The 19,999-nt window shown below is 36.6% G+C and overlaps 1 protein-coding gene across 2 annotated transcripts; it reads left to right on the top strand.

Annotated features, from left to right (window-relative positions):
- The first annotated feature begins 9,397 nt into the window (after window positions 1–9,397).
- On the top strand, window positions 9,398–19,500 carry LOC103330982 (exocyst complex component EXO70A1). Of its 2 annotated transcripts, XM_089052120.1 has the most exons (13): window positions 9,398–9,729; window positions 10,008–10,103; window positions 11,378–11,583; window positions 12,883–13,131; window positions 14,116–14,254; window positions 14,331–14,543; window positions 15,091–15,296; window positions 16,560–16,760; window positions 16,847–16,946; window positions 18,322–18,431; window positions 18,521–18,667; window positions 19,050–19,163; window positions 19,283–19,500. In XM_089052120.1, the coding sequence occupies exons 1-13, from the start codon at window positions 9,562–9,564 to the stop codon at window positions 19,287–19,289; spliced, it is 1,956 nt and encodes a 651-aa protein (XP_088908246.1). In that variant the 5' UTR covers window positions 9,398–9,561; the 3' UTR covers window positions 19,290–19,500. The 2 variants fall into 2 exon arrangements, with proteins under 2 accessions (XP_088908246.1, XP_008231810.2); XM_008233588.3 differs by having other exon boundaries at window positions 19,050–19,392.
- The last annotated feature ends 499 nt before the right edge of the window (window positions 19,501–19,999 follow it).

The raw sequence follows: 19,999 nt of genomic DNA, 5'->3' as shown, positions 1-19,999 counted from the left end.
TGTTTCAGGAGCTCACGAGCAACTTCCCAGAGGTCACCCATCCTGGGATTGCTCTAGCCTCCAACTCGCTTAACCGGAGTTCCTCAACTCCGAAGCCTGAGCTCCCAAAAGGCCTCGTGCAAGATGGATGCGGGTGTGCACATATAAGGCACATCACCCCCTCTCCGTTGGTCAATGTGGGATCTTACAATTTCTCACTCATGTGACCGAGCTGTTTATGTCATAGCTCAATCAAGTCTTCTGCGAGAACATTTACATACCCATTACTGACTTTTGCTTGTGTCATGTAAATGATGTTTTCCTTCTTCCCTCGTGCTACAAAAAGAAAGTTTTTGCTGAGCTTCCATTTCCCTTCAACAAAGACATTAATGTATCCTTCATCGTCAAGTAATCTTGTGGAGATCATATTAAGACGCATTTCTGAAACATATGTCACATCTTTGAGTACCAAGGGACAACTTGTGTTGGTTTCATGGGAAATATCTCATCTTTCCATAATCTTGGACAATTTCTCATTTCCCATTCTCACATTACCAAAATCTCTATTGGTGTAGGATGTAAAGTAGTCCTTTTGTGAGGTGACATGAAATTATGCACTAGAATTCACTAACCAGCATGTATCTTGAGAGGAAAAATTAACGAAGCCATCATTGCATAGAATAATTACCTCATTCCCACCAGAGATAGTTGTGGTCGTGTCCCTGGCATTGCTCCTCTCATTATCTCTATCTTTCTCTCATTTAAACAGCATGCACTCCTTCTTCATGTGGCCTATCCTTCCACAATGGTAACATTCTAGGTCCCTTCTTGTCTTGGACCTACCCCTCGAGTCATCTTTCAACCTTATCTTTGACTTTTCTCGCCAGTGGAGTTTTCTATTGCTACTTCTTCCACTATACTCTGAGACGAGGGCTTCTGACTCGGCTTCTATGCCTTGTTCTTTCCTTCTTGCTTCTTCATTGAACATTCTATCTTTAACTATGTCCAATGTAAGAACGCCTTAAGGAGCTGAATTTGTTATGATACTACTAGTATATCCCAACTATAAGACAAAGAGCTGAGTAACATTAATGCTTGTAACTCATCATCAAGCACCATTTGCATATTCGTCAACTGGTTGATCAAACCTTGGAAGTCACTGAGATGCTCGGTTACACTTTAACTATCTTTGTGCTTGAGGTTTACAAATCGTCAAGGCTTTATTTTGAGTGATCTTCCCCTCGTACGTGGACGACAATTTTGTCCATAATATGTATGCATCCATTTCTTGTTCTACATGATTGAATGCACTTTGATCCATCGATTGTTGGATTTGTCCAACAGCTTTTCTGGTCAGAATGCTCCATGCATCATATGACTTTCCTTCTGAAATTTGTCCCAACAATTAAAGGGGCTCATACAAATCCTTGCAATAAAGGATGTCCTCCATTCTTGGCTTCCAAATGAAGTAATTACATGCGGTCAATTTTAACATTGTTGTTGATGATGATGACGACGACGACTCCTCCATCACCACTTCTGTTTTGAAACCATCCCCTCAGCTGTTGCAGATCCATTGAGGCCTCTGCGTCAAATCCATCGCCATCTCTTTTGCAAATCAATTGCCACCCTTGTGCCTAAGCACTACTACAAAATTGAGCAAAAACCACGGGCATAAGGGCACAAATACAATAATGTGCTCTCTTTTTCTATTATTAGACACAAATAAGTTACATTTGTGCTCTTTTTATATAAAACACAAATACTGTTGCTAAATTCATTGACATAAGGCACAATATTACATTTGACACAAGAAACAGTGCCCTATGTACTACGTAAGTACAATCTGACACTTTTAAAAATAAAAATAAAAATTTAAGAAGAGAACTTATTCGAATAAGCATAAAATATTTGTGTCTTTATCTCACATATTTGACATATTTTAGGCACAAAAACCATTTTATATGCCTAATATTTATTAGAATTTACATGGAAGTAATTTTTTAATTTTCAAACTATGCTTTTATTTGACAAATGTGACATACTAGAACTAGACACAAAAACCATTTTGTGCCCAATAATTTATAATAATTTACTTTATTTTCAAACTCTTTTAATGTTTCATTTTCAAAGCAAAAGTTTGAAATCAGCTTCTGTCTGAAGTTTCTTTTGTACATTTTTTTTTTCTTTTTTGTGGCAATCCTCCACCTCAATCTTAAAACTTTAAACCCTGAAAAATATCTCACCCATCACTCTTCTTTTTTGAAGTCGTTTCTCCTTCCCCCTCTCTGTCTCTGAGTCACAACCAAAACTTCCTTCTCGTCACCACCTCCCTGCCGCCTTTGCCATCACATATATGAGATCGACACCATGCCTCTTTCTCTCAATCATCATCTATCTCTCACTCACTCACACACACTCTCTCTCTCTCTCTTTCTGTGATGTCGCCTCCACCAACATAGATAAAAAAATTGACCATTGCACCCACATGCACCTGCACCCTCACAAGTACTGGGCTGGTTTAAGGAAAGAAGGCACATGGCTAGTTTAGGGAAAGAAGGCAATTGGCAGAGGCTGATGGTTATAGGGCTCGATTATATGGTGGGTATTGAGGTTGCAATCTGAAAATTGGGGTTAGGTTGCTGGGTGCATAGAGCATATTTGGGAGGAGAAAGAGAAATAGGAGGTGGAGATGTTGGAGAGAGAGGGAGAGAGAGAGAGAGAGAGTGGCTGTTGTTTAGATGTGGAGGGATTTTTGATGTGGTGGTGGTTGAGAAACAGAGAGGGAGAATATAGGTGGTTGTGGTGGAGAGAGAGAAAATATGTAGTTTAAGTTTTTTCTTTTTTCTTTGTTTGCAAATATAATTTTTTTTGGGCAAAACGTCATTTTTGGTCCTTGTGGTTTATCACTTTTACCACTAAGGTTCCTGTGATTTCAATTTCGTCAATTTTGTCCCTATAGTTTCAATTTGAAACAATTTAAGGACAATACTCAATTTATATCAAATTTTCTTAACCTCTATTACTTATGGAGGGGCAATTCAGTCCACAAATTTTTACAAATTTCCTTCCTTTTAAAATTAAACATTACAAATATAAATTTATATAAAAATAGTTTTAAAATAAAAATGAAACCTCTCCCTTCTCTTCTCCTCTCAAACCAACAGTTCCTACCCAACCCTAGCCAGCCACCGCCTCCATGTAACCCAACCACCACCCCAGCTACCCAAGCCTACCCCTTCCCCAACCAACCAAATCGCCCCAAACAACCAAAATTTTTTGTCAATCATTCTTCTCTCTCTGCCCTCTTCTCTAATTCATCAAACTCAAACAAACTTTAATGAATATTTGGGCCCAGTCATATTTCTCTAACCAAAAGCACAGGCTGCTGGAGTTGGAAGGGCCAAAGGTCCTTGGGTCTATGATATCTATTTCATCAAAATCATAGGCTGGGTTGAGATCTTGCCTGGTGTTTGAGTAGCTTACAAACAAAATAAAAAATAAAAAAACCAGATCTTTGGAAATTGGGTTACAGGTCAAGTGGTTTCATTATGGGGAGGGGTTAATTTCGTTTGTTGAGAAGTGGCTGGATCCAAGTTGGGGGAGAGGGGTTAATCTGGTTTGCTGTGAAGTCTGGGTTTGTTTTCTCTTCGTTTTGTTCTCCGACGGGAATGGTATGGTGTGAAGTCAAGTTGTTGAGTATGGTTTGGTTCTTAAGCGATTTGGTTGTTTGGGGATGGGGCGGGCTTGGGTGGCTCGAATGGTGGTTGGGTTACAGGGAGGTGGTGGCTGGCTGAGATTGGGTGGTGACTGTTGGTAGGTTGAGAGGAGAAGGGTAGGGATGGAGAGGTTTTATTTTTATTTTAAAATTATTTTATATAAATTTATATTTGTATTGTTTAATTTTAAAAGGAATGAATTTTTTTTTAAAATTTATGGACTGAATGCCCCTCCACAAGTATCAGAAGTTAAGAAAGTTTGATAGAAATCGAGTATTGTCTTTGAATTGCTTCAAATTGAAACCACAAGGGTAAAATTAACGAAATTGAAACCACAGGGGCCTTAGTGGTAAAAGTGATAAACCACAGGGACCAAAAGTGACGTTTTGCCTTCTCTTTTTTTGGGTTAAAAAAACAATTACATTGGACATGAATGAATGATTCGTGTGTATGTGCAAAGTCACATCAGAAGCAACAATCGATGTTGTTAGTACAATGCCACACAATGTCATACATGTGCCCAAAAGCATTGAGTTTTAGGGCACGAAAAAGAAAAAAAGTGCATTTTAACTAATGGAAACTCCTATATAGGAAATTGACTTATTTATTGTTGTTGCACTGTGTCAATTATCATATAGCACGAATAATTGTGCCTTTTTGGGTCAAAGAGCATAAAAAAATATAGGTGCCCAAAGCCAGATATTGTAATATATCTAGTGACTTTTATAAACTCTATGAAACTTAATGAATTTTAAAAAGCTTATTAAATTAATAACTTTTGCAAAAGTTATTAGCAAAAGTTTAAGGCTAAGTGTTAATAGCAAAAGTTTTGCCAATTTATTAGTGACTTTTATAAACTCTATGAAAGTATTTAAGAATTTGTCAACTCTATGAACATCACTCACTTAAAAAAAGTCTTTATAAGTATAGGTTGGTGTTGAGGCCCAAAAAAATCCACGGCTTGGCCCAAATGAATTCTCAGCCCAGCGCCATACGTTATTAAGAAAAAACCTAACTTGGAGCACACAAAAGTCTGTCATGCACGAGTCACACTCCACGCATCATGCCAAATAAATAATCCGTCATGCTAGGAATCGAGATTAAGATTATAAAATGCATTATTTTTGCAAATCCATGCTAATTATCCCGTTAAGCATAATAATTAAAAGCATGCCAAGCAATATGCCATGCCAAATAGAAAATCATTATTACACACCTAACCACGCTACAAGTCTAAGTGAGCCCAAGCCACTCGAATGCCCGAGGCTTGCTTGAGTGGGTTGTGGTATGGACGATAATGAATCAACATGAGGGTGAGCACAAGAAGGAAATAAAATAGCCCAAATAGCCCCAAATAGCCTATTGACTCAACCAAAAAGCTCAATATTTAACAAAAATAGCCCACTTGCTTAAGGAACCACCTTGGCCTATACAAAATTCCAAAATAAGCCACAAAAGCCTCAGCCCTTTGCTGGAAAAATAAAAGCCACGTAGAGAAGGTCTGCAGGTTCATTGAACAGAGCTGCTGGGAGGTTCCAGCACATGGGGGAGCAAGTTTCAAAGCCAAAACATTCAAGGAATCAAGGGGTATTAGCGTGTAAGATGCCAAAGAGCGGAACACCCTTCGAACCAGCATATATATATCCCAACTCATTTTCCCATCAGACTTGGCCATGGAAAAAAGAGAATAAAGCAATAAAAGAGATGGTTGGGAATGGAAGTCTCCCATTGAGACAGCTGCGGGAAAAGAGGGCCTTGAGCTTCAAAAAAACTCTGATCTAGTGCAAATAGGGAGAATGGATTTCATCAAAATGGGAAAAGTCAAGGAAGGAGATGAGAAAGGAGGGGAAAAGCTTGGCCAAAATGGGTAGAAGCCATTAGGGTTTCTTGGGAGGTGATGGTTTCCAGCGGCTATAAAATGAAGCCCTCTCCTACCTAACAAATCCAACCTAGATTCAGAGAGCAAGCTTTCTCTCTAACTTGCAAAAACCCAACAACCTCGTGCACTATGCACCTTTCTTCTCCATTCTTCTATTCTGCGCAGACAAAGCATCTGTCAAGCTGCTGGAAGAACTCTCTTCTCTATTTCTTTCTTTTTTAGCCAAATCTCTTACAAAACTTCTCCTTTCTTACCTTAACACTCCATTTTCCCCCCAAGAAAGCCTAAATTTCCCCTCAGTGCTAAACTCATGTTGATTTTGCTTCCATGCCACATGCCTCTCATGCCAAGCTCAAAATTTTATTTGTAAGCATGCATAAATTATCTGTAAGTTGCTGTTGTTTTAGTCGGTGAAGGTAACCAAGATGCTTCCTAAGGCTCTACTGGCCTTTCAAAGCATTTTTGGGGCTTAATTTTTGAACTCAAGAAAAGGGAACAATTTCATCCGTCTGCCCTTTACTGCAGCCCACCCATTTATAGATGCCGGAAGAAAAAGTCCCCTACAGTTGGATACACTCCCTTTAATTAATAAAATGATAAGCTACATGAGAAAGGGTAAGTGAAGGTGTGGGCCATTCTCGTCCAAGGATTTCACATCTTTTGTTTGCATATGACAGCTTTCTTTTTCTTGAAATGTCAGAAGCTGTGTGTCTTACCTTGAAGGAGATTTTCCGCATTTATGAAGAGGTTTCAGGTCAATAATTAAATTTCGTAAATTAGCTTTATCTTTTAGTCCCAATGCCTTTTAGGAAGTTTAGATGTTGTAGCAACTGCGCTTGGTATTCCAGTCGTAGCTTGTCATAAAAGATATTTTGGTTTACCAACTATGGCGGTCATGGGCATATGGCGCTTTTCCATTCTATTCGCGATCATGTGTGGAGTACTATTAATGGTTGGTAGGAAAAATCTCTTTCAAAAGCATAAATGAAGTTTTATTAAAATCAATGGTTCAAGTTATACTATCATATTCCACGAGCGTTTTCCGTCTACCACAAAGTCTTTGTGCTGAGTTCTCTTCTATGTGTGCCATTTTTTGGTGGGGCAAAAAGCATAACCACAAAGGGATACATTGGGTTAAATGGATTTTTCTTTGCTATTCGAAAAAGGATGGCGGTTTGGATTTTATTAATTTTAATCAAGCTTTATTGGTGCATTCTCTCCAATCCGGGTTCTTTGGTCAACCAAGTTTATCAAGGATGCTATTTTCCCAACCAGTCTTTTTTAAAGGTGAGCAAAGGACGAAATTCGTCTTATATATGGAGTTTTCTTTTGTGGGGTCGGGAGTTGCTTGTAAGCAGGCTTCATTGGAGTGTTGGGGATGGTCTTTCCATTAAAATATATTCAGATGCTTGGTTACAGTGCTCTACCAGTTTACGGATTTCTTCTTCCCACTTCTTTCGCTTGATGCTTATGTCAACACTCTTATATATGTTGAGGACTGTTGGGATTTTGATTTAATTCAATAGGTTTTATAGGCTTCTGAAGCTGTTGCTATTATGTCCATTCCTTTATCGAGCTTTGCCATCTCATACAAATTAATTTGGCATTTTCAGAAAAATGGTATATATAGTGTCAAAAGTCTATCGAGTTGCACATGATGCTACATTGCGTGTTGGTGAGGGTATATGAACTTCTCATGGTGGTAGGGACACACTTTGGACCTCTATGTGGTCTTTGCCAATTCCTAATAAATTAAAATTTTCTTGTGGCGATCTTTGCATGGTCTCTTACCTTGCATGACTAATCTTTTTTTATCATAAAATTGTTCCTAATCCGATTTTTTTTCGTTGTACCAGAAAGCTAGAGACAATTATACATGCTTTATGGTGTTGTCCGTAAGCAAAAGCGTGGTTTGGCTACTTTCTCCTTTATCTTCTTTGGTGGCCGAATATGCTACAACAATTCTCTCCCAACAAGAAATGGTCATTATCTCATATTTGTCTTGGAGTATTTGACATAATCAAAATGAATGTTGATTTCATGGTACATCTGTCCTTGCATCAACTCTAATTACTCGTACTTGTGCTCTAATTACTGAATTTCAGTAAGCAAATGAAAAGGAATCACTTCACTAGCCTATCCCTGTCTTGGATTGTCGTTGAGTAAGGCCTTGTGCTCTATTTGTGAAGTTGAATGTGGACGGTGCAGTTAATTTACGGGAGAGTTTTCGAAGTCTAGGCGTGGTTGCTCGTAATTGTAATAGGGAACTTATGTAGCGGCTTCCAAACAAGTTTGAGGAAATTTTACTGGCTACTGAGCTTATGGCAGTATGTTTGGGTTTACAGGTGGCATCTCAGATGGGTTATGGGTATCTTATTCTAGAAATGGATGCTCAAGAGGTGATTAGATGTTTGAATGCTTCACAGGAATGTTTGGATTCCGATGGTGCATTAGTAGTAGAAGCACAAGCCTATCTAATGCTTTTTCGTGTTGTGATTTTTCAATATGCTTCTTGTAGTTATAATCAAGTAGCACATTGTCTGGCTAGGCGTACATTGTTATGTTCAAATTTTCATGTTTCAATTGAAGAGGGGCTATGTGGCTGTCAACTGAATTATTCTTTGATGTCTCTGATGTTCGATTTAAATGTTTTCAGGATCGCTGCTGATTGGGCTACAAGTTTCGGGTGCTGTCTAGATTTTGTTGATATATATATTGAACGGATGTTCAGGCTTCCTCTTCTTTCTTTCTATCTTCTTTCTTGTTATTTTACCCTTGAGTTGTTCAAGCGCAAGTCCTTTTTAAGATCACGCATTTGTTCATGTATTTCATGTTTGAATTTTGGATAATTTGGCTATTTTCAGTGCTATCTTTTATATACTCTTATGATGCTTATTATTATTTTAATAAAGCATCTATTCCGACCAAAAAAAAAATAGTGAAAGTGCAACGAGTGATTTTGAGTATAGTACAATTATGTTGATATGGACTAATTCAAATTCATTAGATTAATCTAATGGTTGACATTATTGTAAATGCTTATAAATGAAGTCTTCCTAACCCTCCATTTGAATGAATGATTTGAAAATTATATAGAATTTTAAAATGACGGAATTTAGATTTTCATCATTTCAATTTCCGACAATTGAAGATTTTAGTGTTTAAATTTATACAAATTTATAAATAAACCCAATTCTAGACATGTATTTATAAAAAAAAAACCCAAGCACTATTTATACATAGAAACGCACCCAAAATCAACCCCAAAATCAACAATTGTATATTTTTTGGGTGTGTTTATAAATGGGTTTTGAGTGTGTGTAATAATGGGTTTTGGGTGTGTTTATAAAGTGTTTTGGGTGTTGGGTTTTTTTTATAATTTCAGCCCCTATTTTGAGTGTTTTAGTGAAACTCCCTTAAATTTATGTATATCGAATTTTGTAAATGATAGAACTTGTAAATGACACTATGAAAATTGTGAAATGATGCATATTTTGGTGGAAATCAAACTCGAGAATTTGATACCTCAATTTTCATGATTTTTTTCTTGCATTATTTAATAAATTCCACGCTTAAATTGCCAAACAAAGTTACAAGGGAATTGTCAATTTCATCTCTTAAATTCCAAACTTTTAACTAAATTTTGAGTTATTTTTTCTCATTTAAAAGGAGGCTAAAAATATTGTTTTTGTCGTGGGGTGGGATCAGCAAAAATATGGGGTGTAAATAGAATTTTCCTTGAGAAAAATCTGTTTCATGTTGGTAGATTGCTCATTCACCGTGTCCGAAGGAAGACAGGAATTTTTTTTTTTTTTTAATCATTATTATTCGCGTCTGCCCCAAAAGAAGAACCGTCAACCTGTCACTGGGGCCCTTCATCTCCACCTCGCCAACTTTAAACTATAAAAAAAATTCAATCCCCCTCTCTCTCTCTTCTCTCCCTAACTCTGCAGCAACAACGAAGGGAGGAGGAGGAAGACGAAGATGGGTGCTTTGACAACAGGAACGGGCGGCGATTCACTGAGCCTCAGAGCAGCCATGATGAGAGAGTCACTGCAAAAGAGCCAAAACATCACTGACAGCGTCGTCTCCATTCTCGGCTCCTTTGACCACCGCCTCTCTGCCCTTGAAACTGCCATGCGTCCTACCCAGGTGGGTCTTCTTCTCCCAACTTTCTGTTTGGGCCTCCAGAAAATCTTATTCAACAAGAATGGAACCAAGCTTGGATCACTTAGAGTTTGACTTGGCCTTTACTTTTCTTAACAGAACCAAATATGGGTCTTAGAGATTTTTGATATTTTTTTCTTTTAATATCTTAGTGACCAAAAAGCGGATCTCTCGGGAACTGTTGGGATTTTGATTTTCTTTCACAATTTGGAGCTTTTGTTCATGTTTTCTTATTGGGTTTGTTTGAATTTTGGATAGTACAGATTAGAACGCATTCTATCCGGAAAGCACATGAGAACATTGATAAGACCTTGAAGGCTGCTGAGGTTATACTGGCACAATTCGATCTTTCTCGCCAGGTTAGTCACAGGATTTTCTAAATTTGTTTAATGTTTAACAAGATTGAATTTATATTGATTAATTTGAAGTTGGGTATTATCCATTTGCGTTTAGGAAATTCATGAGATCATTGTTAGTGGTTGTACTTTGGGGTGAGTGTAACACTTTATTTTATGTTTTTAGTTTTGTGAAATGGCATTTGTATACCATGCTGATTAATTTATATCTAGAGAAGCATGCTATTTCAAATTCCTTGGATTTTATTTGTTGACGTTTGTTTGTTTGCGATTTTAAGGGCTCAGGTTTTACCTTTAGGCCGAAATAATCCTGTTTTGTTCATCCCGACGGGATGATTTAGAAGAAAGGATTTAAATTTATGAGAATATGACTAGATTAGTTGACAAAACTATATCTGACCAAAAAAAAAAAAAAAAAAAAAAAAAAAAAAAGAAGACAAAACTATAAAGCACTGGATAAAATGTATTTTTAAGTAGATTTGAAATTACTAGTACCACATAATTTATTGAATTTGAAATGACTAGATCCCCGAATCATTTGACATCCGTGCATTTCTTCTTATTATTTTCATGTAAATGCTACAAATAATTAAGTCACTATTTCACTGTATAATATTGATTAAAATCCTTAGATTTCAAAGCTCTCTATCCAAATATTAGAGGGATTTACACGCTAATTACAATATTTGGAAAAGATCTAGAAAAGACAAAGCTGTCATACATTAAGACCAAATTCAATCATTCGATCATGTATTACAAGATTGTTGAATGTGCTTTGTATGTAGGATTATTGTGTCTTTTGGAATTATATCCAGCTAACCATTGACATGTAATATTTTGGGTATGGTGAATGGTTGTGAAGCAGTCATGGTGCTTGCAAGCAACAGAGCCTAGGCACTGACACATGAAAATTATGTTATTTTATGTTTATAAGGCGAGTCATTTAAATGTTGGTCGCTATGTGTCTGACAAAACCACCTTCAGGGTTGTCCATGCTTCATAGATTGCAAGATATTATCTTACCTTACCTCTCCTTCTTTACGAGTCTTTGCATATTCGATAATCTACCTCTCATTCATAAATTCTTTAATCTTTTCCAGCAGTAAAATTGCTTTTTTCATTTGAGAACTTTAGAGTTGTAACAACTGGGATATTTAAACCTTGTCTTGCCTGTCTCTATACCATTTCACTTAAACATATATATGTTATATGTCTTGTGTCTTATGATGCATGTTAACCATTATGCTTGTTGATATTGTTGTCCTTTCAATTTGCAGGCTGAGTCCAAAATACTTAGAGGGCCACGTGAGGACTTGGAAAGTTATCTAGAAGCAATTGATCAGCTAAGAAGCAATATACGGTTCTTTAGTAGCAACAAAGGCTTTAAGAGTAGTGATGGGGTTCTCAGTCAAGCAAATAGTTTGCTTGCTAAAGCAATTTCAAAGCTTGAAGATGAGTTCAAGCAGCTGCTGTTGTCTTACAGGTTTGTATTTCAATGCTCAACAATGCCTTTATCCTGTTCTTTTGGGAAATACCACCCTTTTCTCCAAAAATCAACCAATGCTCCTGTATTGACATTGGAGAACCTGTAGCTTCAATTGTTTCAATCAAGTCTCTGTAATTTAATTAATGCCTGCAATCAAGTCTAAAAAAAGAATTCCATCAATTTTTTAGATGGTAGATTCATTAGTGCATGGTAAATATGATCCAAGAACAAAATAATGTTAAAATATTAAAAAGGAAAAATTGAAAAAAAAACAAAACAAAACCATGGATGACTTCCATCTTATCCACTTCTCCAACAACTCCAGAATTATATCCAGCCTGATCACCGCAATCCCGAATCTAACTAGCTCAATCCCGTACCCATTTTCTTGATTGCAACCACTAGTTAATTACGAGGACTTGATTGAAACAATTGAAACTACAGGAACCTATGTTGCATGGACACATGTATGAGATATGTGATATTATATGATATGGTGATATGGAACTAAAAACTACTAAAATATATATTAACAAATTCCTACTCATCCCTTTATATACAGGGGTGGAGCCACAAATTTAGTTCATAAGGGTCACCCTCAAACCAAAACATTGAGGGGGCGCCCTTGGGCACTATGTGGTTCCAGCTACTGCTTATATAGAAAGCACTAGTAATTTAATGTCAATCCAGAAACAATGTGAGCCATATCAGTATCCACCTCTCAAATTCCTCTTGGGCTTCTCTTCTGCAGCTGTTCAGTCCAGAGCTTAGTGGATATTGTCTATTATGCATTATGTTAAGAATTTCCTATTTTATGTTAGTCCTTAATGACAACATGTCACGGCACACTACTACATTTTCCTCTTCTTTCCTTGGGTTGATCATGCTTGGTAGTTGTGACTGGACTGGATTGAGACTGAGTCCAGTCCAGTCCCATAGAGACCCATCCCTTGGGAGGGGACTTGTTTGACAGATGTCCATTGTAATAATCTAGTCTCACTATTGTTAAGTAGATGGGACAGGACTGTTTGTCCATTTCAATTGAATCTGTCCTTTTCCGGTCCTGCCTACCAATTGTGGCCATATATGTAGAACCTAGCACTATTATCGACATTCAGCTGATGAATAAGAATTGATTCCCTTTTTTGCATTTTCTTTGCCTTCTTGCTATAAGCTCTTACGAAAGGGAAGTAGAAAATCCTACGAATGCTGTTTAGAATTGATTCCCTGTTTAGAGTTGCAAGTGTGCTCCATTTACACCGTTTATCTGTTTTTTTAACTTTTTTTTATTTTCAGCAAACCTGTGGAGCCTGAACGCCTTTTTGATTGCCTCCCAAACTCATTGCGGCCATCTTCTGGGTCTCCTGGTGATTACAGTGGCAAGAATCCATCCAATAATCATGCTGAACACCACAACAGTAGCTTAGAAAATGCTGTTTACACACCTCCTACTCTAATACCACCACGGGTTATTCCATTGTTGCATGATTTAGCCCAGCAAATGTTTCAAGCTGGTCACCAACAGCAGTTGCTAATAATTTACAGGTAACAGAAGGGGTAATTCTTTGGTCTTCAGTTATCTTATGTAGAATGTTGGTTTATTCATTCCCTACATGACAACAGGTTCAAGATTTCATGTTACGTCAAAGGCACGTGATTTGTTAAACAGTTACTGTGTTAAAGTATAAATTTGAAGACTTCCATGGAAAAAGTCAGATAGTTAGTGCTGTATTCAGATAAAAATTTCTAACGAAAGCTTTTTCATAAGTGAATAAAGTTCTTTGATGTTGGACAAGCTCAACTTTTATTGAGCACAAGAGAACTGACCTATGTGCATTGGACACTTCCGTAAAACATTTTCCGTGCTGGACTCCCAAGGACGTGACACTTGTGTCCACAATTCTCTGCATTCTTATATATGATGCAGCTTCATCTGCTAGAAAGAGCCGAAACTTATGAAGGTGTTGAGTAAGTTTCGGTGTTGGGTATTTTTTGTCAAGAAAACTGCACTTAGTTATTATTGTCATAATATTTTGATAATGGTTCGTTTACAAATAATGGTTTGCGAAAACATATATAGATGTCTATATATAGAACTTCACAATTTTGTTGACGTCCTCGTTTCAGGATTTTTGGAAAATGCGTAGGGCACACAAAAACTTGTCCCAGTGCTCTCATATCATAGGAATTGAGTTTTCAAATAATAAAGAAAATCCAGTGTGCAGAGGTGGCTGTATTCTACAATTTCATTTGTAATTTCTCTGTCGTCCTTGGGTGTCCTAATGGCATAATTATATTGATTCTAGCTTGTCCACTTCAGATCTTATATTTGAACATTTTTTGGTTACGTAAAGTCTACTTATGATCCCATGCACAGTTGCAGTATTTGCTTGGACTGTTATTTTTCATCACTGCTTTACTTATGTGCGCTTCTTTGACTACGTGTGTACCTTTTGTTTTTGTTTGTGTGTTTTTTGTTTTTGCTTTTATTCAAAATATGTTTTATCAATCCTTTTTTTATGTTTTCAGGGATACTCGTTCGTCAGTTTTGGAAGAAAGCCTTCACAAATTGGGGGTCGAAAAACTTAGCAAGGATGATGTTCAGAAAATGCAATGGGAGATTTTGGAGGCCAAGATTGGGAACTGGATTCATTACATGCGTATAGCTGTAAGGAATTTGTGGCATTTGCTCAACTTCTTAGGTTATCTGTGTTTTTCCTCAATATCTAACTGGGCTTGAACAGGTCAAATTACTGTTTGCTGGTGAACGGAAAGTTTGTGATCAAATGTTTGAAGCCTTTGATTCTCTCGGTGACCAATGTTTTGCTGAAGTTACCAGAAGTAGTGTCTCAGTTTTACTTAGTTTTGGAGAGGCGATTGCTAACAGCAAGAGATCCCCAGAAAAGTTATTTGTACTTTTAGACATGTACGAGATAATGCGGGAGCTGCACTCTGAGGTTTGAATAATCTAACAAATTTATAAAGCATGCACTAGGTATACAATATGACAAATTGGGCCTAAGGAGATGATATAAGTAGGTGTTCCCCTTAGGTGCAGTTTCATCACTTGATAGCCTGAAATTTGTAAAGATATTGATTTGTCTAGAGCACTTTGAACATTAGGAATTCATCACAGTTTGGCGAACATAGGATAATTAGGCATATCAGACAACTTTTATTTTGAGAATTAAGGGCTTTTGGTGTTAAAATTTTGTACTCTGTTGCTTCTTTCCATGATGCTTTGTTTCTATTATTTACTTAATTTCAGGAATTAGTATAATCAATTGTTTCACTCTTCATTTCATAAGGTTAGAATGTACCCTTGGTGATTGCTTGTAATGCAATATATCTAGGATATTAAATTTAATATGATATGTTCCATTTCGCATTTGCCTGGTGTCTAGGTTTTGCATCTGTCTTGCCTGTGTGTTTTAGAAAGTAAGTCATTTGTTGGCATGGTGCAACAGATTCATGTTTTAAGTTGATGCCTGAATTCATTTGCAGATTGAAACGATCTTCATTGGTAAAGCTTGTGCTGAAATTAGAGAATCAGCGTCAAGCTTGACAAAACGGCTTGCCCAGACCGCGAAAAAGACCTTTGGCGATTTTGAAGAAGCAGTTGAAAGGGATGCAACGAAAACTGCTGTATCTGATGGCACTGTCCATCCTTTGACAAGCTATGTGATCAACTATGTGAAGTTTCTTTTTGAGTAAGTTTCGTTAATTTTAAGGTTTAAATATTTAGGCTTAAGTCTTTTCCTAGCTAGTCCTGTTGCCTGAACTGGTGGTCTATGGTCGGAAGATGATTCCAACAGACTTCTTATTTTCTACGTTGAAATCTTTCTTGCATTCTTCTCTGTCGTTATATATAATGATTAAATTTATATATGTATATATATGCTTATGGAGAGCAAAGATTCTCTATACATGACGTCTCATATGTCTTAAAGACGGGGTGTTGGGAAAGTCTCACTTCTACTCAATTTTCTTCAACTTTGATCCCATCTATTGATAGGGTTGACTATTTAGGGTATAGAATTGCCCTTTAGAGCTTAAATTTTAGGTTTTAAGTATCAAGCCCACAATTTTAAAACCTAAAATCGAAGAGGCTAACCAATTCAAGAATAGAAATGTAAAGTCTCAGCTCTAAATTATGATTTTACACCTGAAAACAATCAACCGTGTCAATAAATGGGATCAAAGTTGAAGAAAATTGAATGGAAGTGAGGTTCTCTCAACATGTCCTGTCTTCAAGAAATATTGGACGTCCTGTATAGAGTATAATTGTATATATAGAGAGAGATTGGAACAATTAGAAGTATGAAAATACTCCAACAATCAAGGTTGGAACAATCTCACCTGTAACTGTTTAATCTAGAAGAGAAAGATCCAAGAATTCAAGATGATTACTTGTTTTAGCTATTTATTTTACTTGTTCGATCCTTATTTGCTACTATGGATGGTAATGTTCTCTTTCCAAACAGACAAGTTATATTACCAGAATTTCAACCAACCACATGTTTAGACATGATTCTACTTGATCAAGGGATCTGGTTTAGGCTCTACTAACATAACTTTCTAATCTAAACTGTCTGGCAAAGGAATGTTAGTTCTATACGTATGCATGCATTCACACTCATGTTACTCTCAATTATATATATTCATGCGTTCTCTCTCTCTCTCTCTCTCTCTCTCTCTCTCTCTCTCTCTCTCTCTCTCTCATGCGCGTGCTTTTAGTTTTTGTGAATATGAATTTTTCGTTAGGAAGGGTCATGTGTCCCTAATCACACACACACACACATGCATGCATACGGATATACGCACTCATGCATATACGTACATGCTTTTTTAGGCTGGTCAACAGCTACATGTTTCTCAATTAGACTTTAAGTTTGAACTATTATATAGGTTTATGTATGCCTATTTCTGAATTTGTTAGATTTTTTTTAGTTGACTGACACTTTATTTCACAGTTACCAATCAACCTTGAAGCAACTTTTTAAAGAATTTGAAAATGGAGATGAAGGTGGTTCACAACTAGCCTCTGTCACGATGCAAATAATGCAGGCTCTTCAGACCAATTTGGATGGGAAATCTAAGCAGTATAGAGATCCTTCTTTAACTCACCTATTTCTCATGAACAATATTCATTATATGGTCAGATCGGTGCGCAGGTTTGTCTCAGATGTGTTTTGTTTGACTTTTAGTTAAAACCTTGGAAGTCTATTTTATGCGCTCTCCTGTTTCATATTGTTTTCAGATCTGAAGCCAAAGATTTGTTAGGGGATGATTGGGTGCAAAGACACCGGAGGATTGTGCAGCAGCATGCAAATCAATACAAAAGAAATGCTTGGGGGAAGGTGCTCTCTCTTGACCTAATTAAACCTTCACACCATAAATTTACCTTTGTTCTTGTTTTGTTTAGCTTTATTTCATTTTCTTCATAGGTATTTGGTTCCTGCTTTCTGGAGAATTACTATTTACCTTTATGATCGAAGTAAAGCTTTTAGCAATTCTTTTATGGTTTCAAATATGTTAGTCATGGGCCAGAAAATTTGTTTAGACCTTCAGAATCTACAAATAAGAAGGAAAAATTGATGAAGATATGAAAGTTATCTCCAGGCTGGAGACAACTGATATTATATTGTGAATGTGATATTAGATTTTTTAGAGTTTATATGATGTAAAGTTTTACATAAATTGTTAGAAGTGGTGTTGTGCCTTGATTTTGTCATGTGTGGGCTGGTATGTTCAATCATTAGTTTGGCATGTTGTATCCTACTATGAAATAGCTACCCTTCTCAAATCCATGACCTGTGTGTTTTATATTTCTTATAAAACACATTACATTTGCACAAACTATGGTTTTCCTTTAATAATTGAAAGGCATGTTCAAATATCAGTCATGACCAGTGAAAGTGACGTAGATGACCTTACCTGGCATATTCTAAATTTAGGTTGATAGTGCCAGATTTTTATTAGATATTTACTAATATTTTGTTTTCAAGATTTTCTTTCTCCTTTCTGTGGGTTTTGCAATATATATATATATTTTTTTGGCTAAGTGGCTATTACCAATATAAGCACACTGAAAACCCTTAATGTCTTCATGTTGCTGTAGCTAAATAGTAAATACCAAAGATTCACTGTCTCGATTTGTACAATTTCATTATAGTTAGAAAGTTACATTCTACTTCATAGAGATTGGAAAACAGTAGAAAAGAAAAAGAGAATAAGACAAAGGTTTTTGGGTTGAATACAAAGGGGTAATTAACTTGTTTGTTATTTACTTATGGAATACTTTGGGTGTGGGTTGATTCAATTCAGCGCTAAAAAGGTGTTATTGGTGTGTTGGTTAGAGGAATGCTACTCTTTGAATAAAGGCTAGGAGATGCGGTGTAATCTTTATAGGGTAGACTGTAGTGTGTTTTGGGTTTCTTTATGGGCATTGGTATCCTCTGTTCTTAGAGATATACCATTTCGATAGAGGAAAAAGGTCCGAAAATAACAGTTTGAGTTCTATTGAATAGTAGAAATAGGGTAATTCTGCCTGACCAACCAATCTGCATTTATTTCTTGGAAAATATTTTCTCTTGCAATATTACATTGATGCAGAAACATGCTTTACATATGTTTAACACAACACTTTCAGTGCTCATTTCACATTAAACTATATTTCTCGAAAAAATTCTGTTTTTCGCTACCTTCTGAATGCTGGTGCTTTCCCTAGTGCAGATTCTGCAGTGCCTATCCATTCAAGGCTTGACCTCATCTGGTGGTGGTAGTTCAGTAGCTGGTGATGGAGGAAGTAGCAGTGGAGTTTCACGAGCAATTGTTAAAGACAGGTTGATCTCAACTTCTATCCCTATCAGACAAACTTAAAATACGCAATTTGAGGAACATTTTGACCTAGCTTAAGTGCATTCCAAATCAGGTTCAAGACGTTCAATATGCAATTTGAGGACCTTCATCAAAAACAATCTCAGTGGACAGTTCCTGATACTGAGTTGCGAGAGTCACTGAGACTTGCAGTAGCTGAAGTCTTATTGCCTGCCTACAGATCTTTCATAAAACGTTATGGGTGTGTTTTCTCTATCGACTATGGTTTTACATGCACACATCACATATACAGTATATAGAGAATTTGTTCTCCCTTTTCTCATAAAATTCTGAAAAGTTTTAGACCTTAAAAAATATAAATCAAACATTCAAGGCCAAAAAAAAAAAATCTGACCTATTATACAAAGTAATGTTGAGATCTATATATTTAGCAATTTTATCTAATGACCCTAACATGCAAGACTTCACTTCAGTCGTGCCCTGTTGAATAACATCTAACAATTATTTATTTTTTGGACTTGTAATTCGACTGCTATCATGGTTCTTTCACGTTCTCATATATGGTTTAAGTGCTGGTTGTATCTGCCGGTAACAAAAATGTATATATTCTATTTTTCTGACAGGCCTCTAGTTGAGAGTGGGAAGAACCCCCAAAAGTATATCAGATACACAGCAGAGGATCTTGAACGAATGCTGGGTGAATTCTTCGAGGGCAAGAACGTGAATGAACCCAAGCGGTAGTTTTGCCCTGTCTTGCTCTCTCTCTCTCTCTCTCTTTCTGATGATTAACCCAATGATGTGTATGATCGGCTCTGGTATTGTATGGACTGTTCGTTGACCTTGCCGGGGGGGTTAGAGGCTAAATCCCTGCATACATGGTCTCAAAGTATTTCTGTTTAGGTGGTGATGAGCGCAGCATCTCTCAGTCTTCTAGTTGCTGGAATGGCTTGGGAAAAAGAAAATAAAGATCAGTAGATGTTGGTTTGGTGTTAAATGACATACTGAATAAGAGATGTCTATCCCTGCCTTCATGGCCTGTTGGTATTCTGAGTTTATATTTGTAACTTGATACAAGTGGGTAGTCCTAGCGAAGCTGTTGCAGCCTCAATTAGGGTTTTCAATTTTATCAATTCATTATCAAATGTATTTTGTAAATTTTTTGTGGAATGCCAATGATTTGTTTGGGCAGAATTTTCCACCAACGGACGAACAGAGCACCATTTTCATCTTGTTTCTTTTCTTTTTTTCTTTTTTTTTTTTCATTTTGTTTCTTGAATTAGTTTTCAAGGTTTAGTTCACTTTAATGAAAACTACGCAGTTGTTTTAAAAGTTAGAAATAAAAAACAAACCAAAACAACTCGACTCCCTATACGTTCTTCCCCTCCAACCAGATTGAACCAAAAGATCCAAAACAGAATGAAGGACGCCACCCTTCTACCTTCTCTGTTCTCTGTTTTAGTTCATAGAATTGAGTAGCTCCACAGCTCCCAGCTTAATATATTTTTATCCATATTCTAACCAAATAATTAATGTTTTTCTTGTTTGGTGCAAGAATGAAATTAAAAACTTCTTT

Source organism: Prunus mume, linkage group LG5 (assembly GCF_029339155.1).
Source record: "Prunus mume cultivar Tortuosa linkage group LG5, ASM2933915v1, whole genome shotgun sequence".
Taxonomy (NCBI): Eukaryota; Viridiplantae; Streptophyta; class Magnoliopsida; order Rosales; family Rosaceae; genus Prunus; species Prunus mume.
The sequence above is the reverse complement of the archived record's forward strand: the minus strand, read 5'-3'. Positions and strand labels throughout refer to the sequence as shown.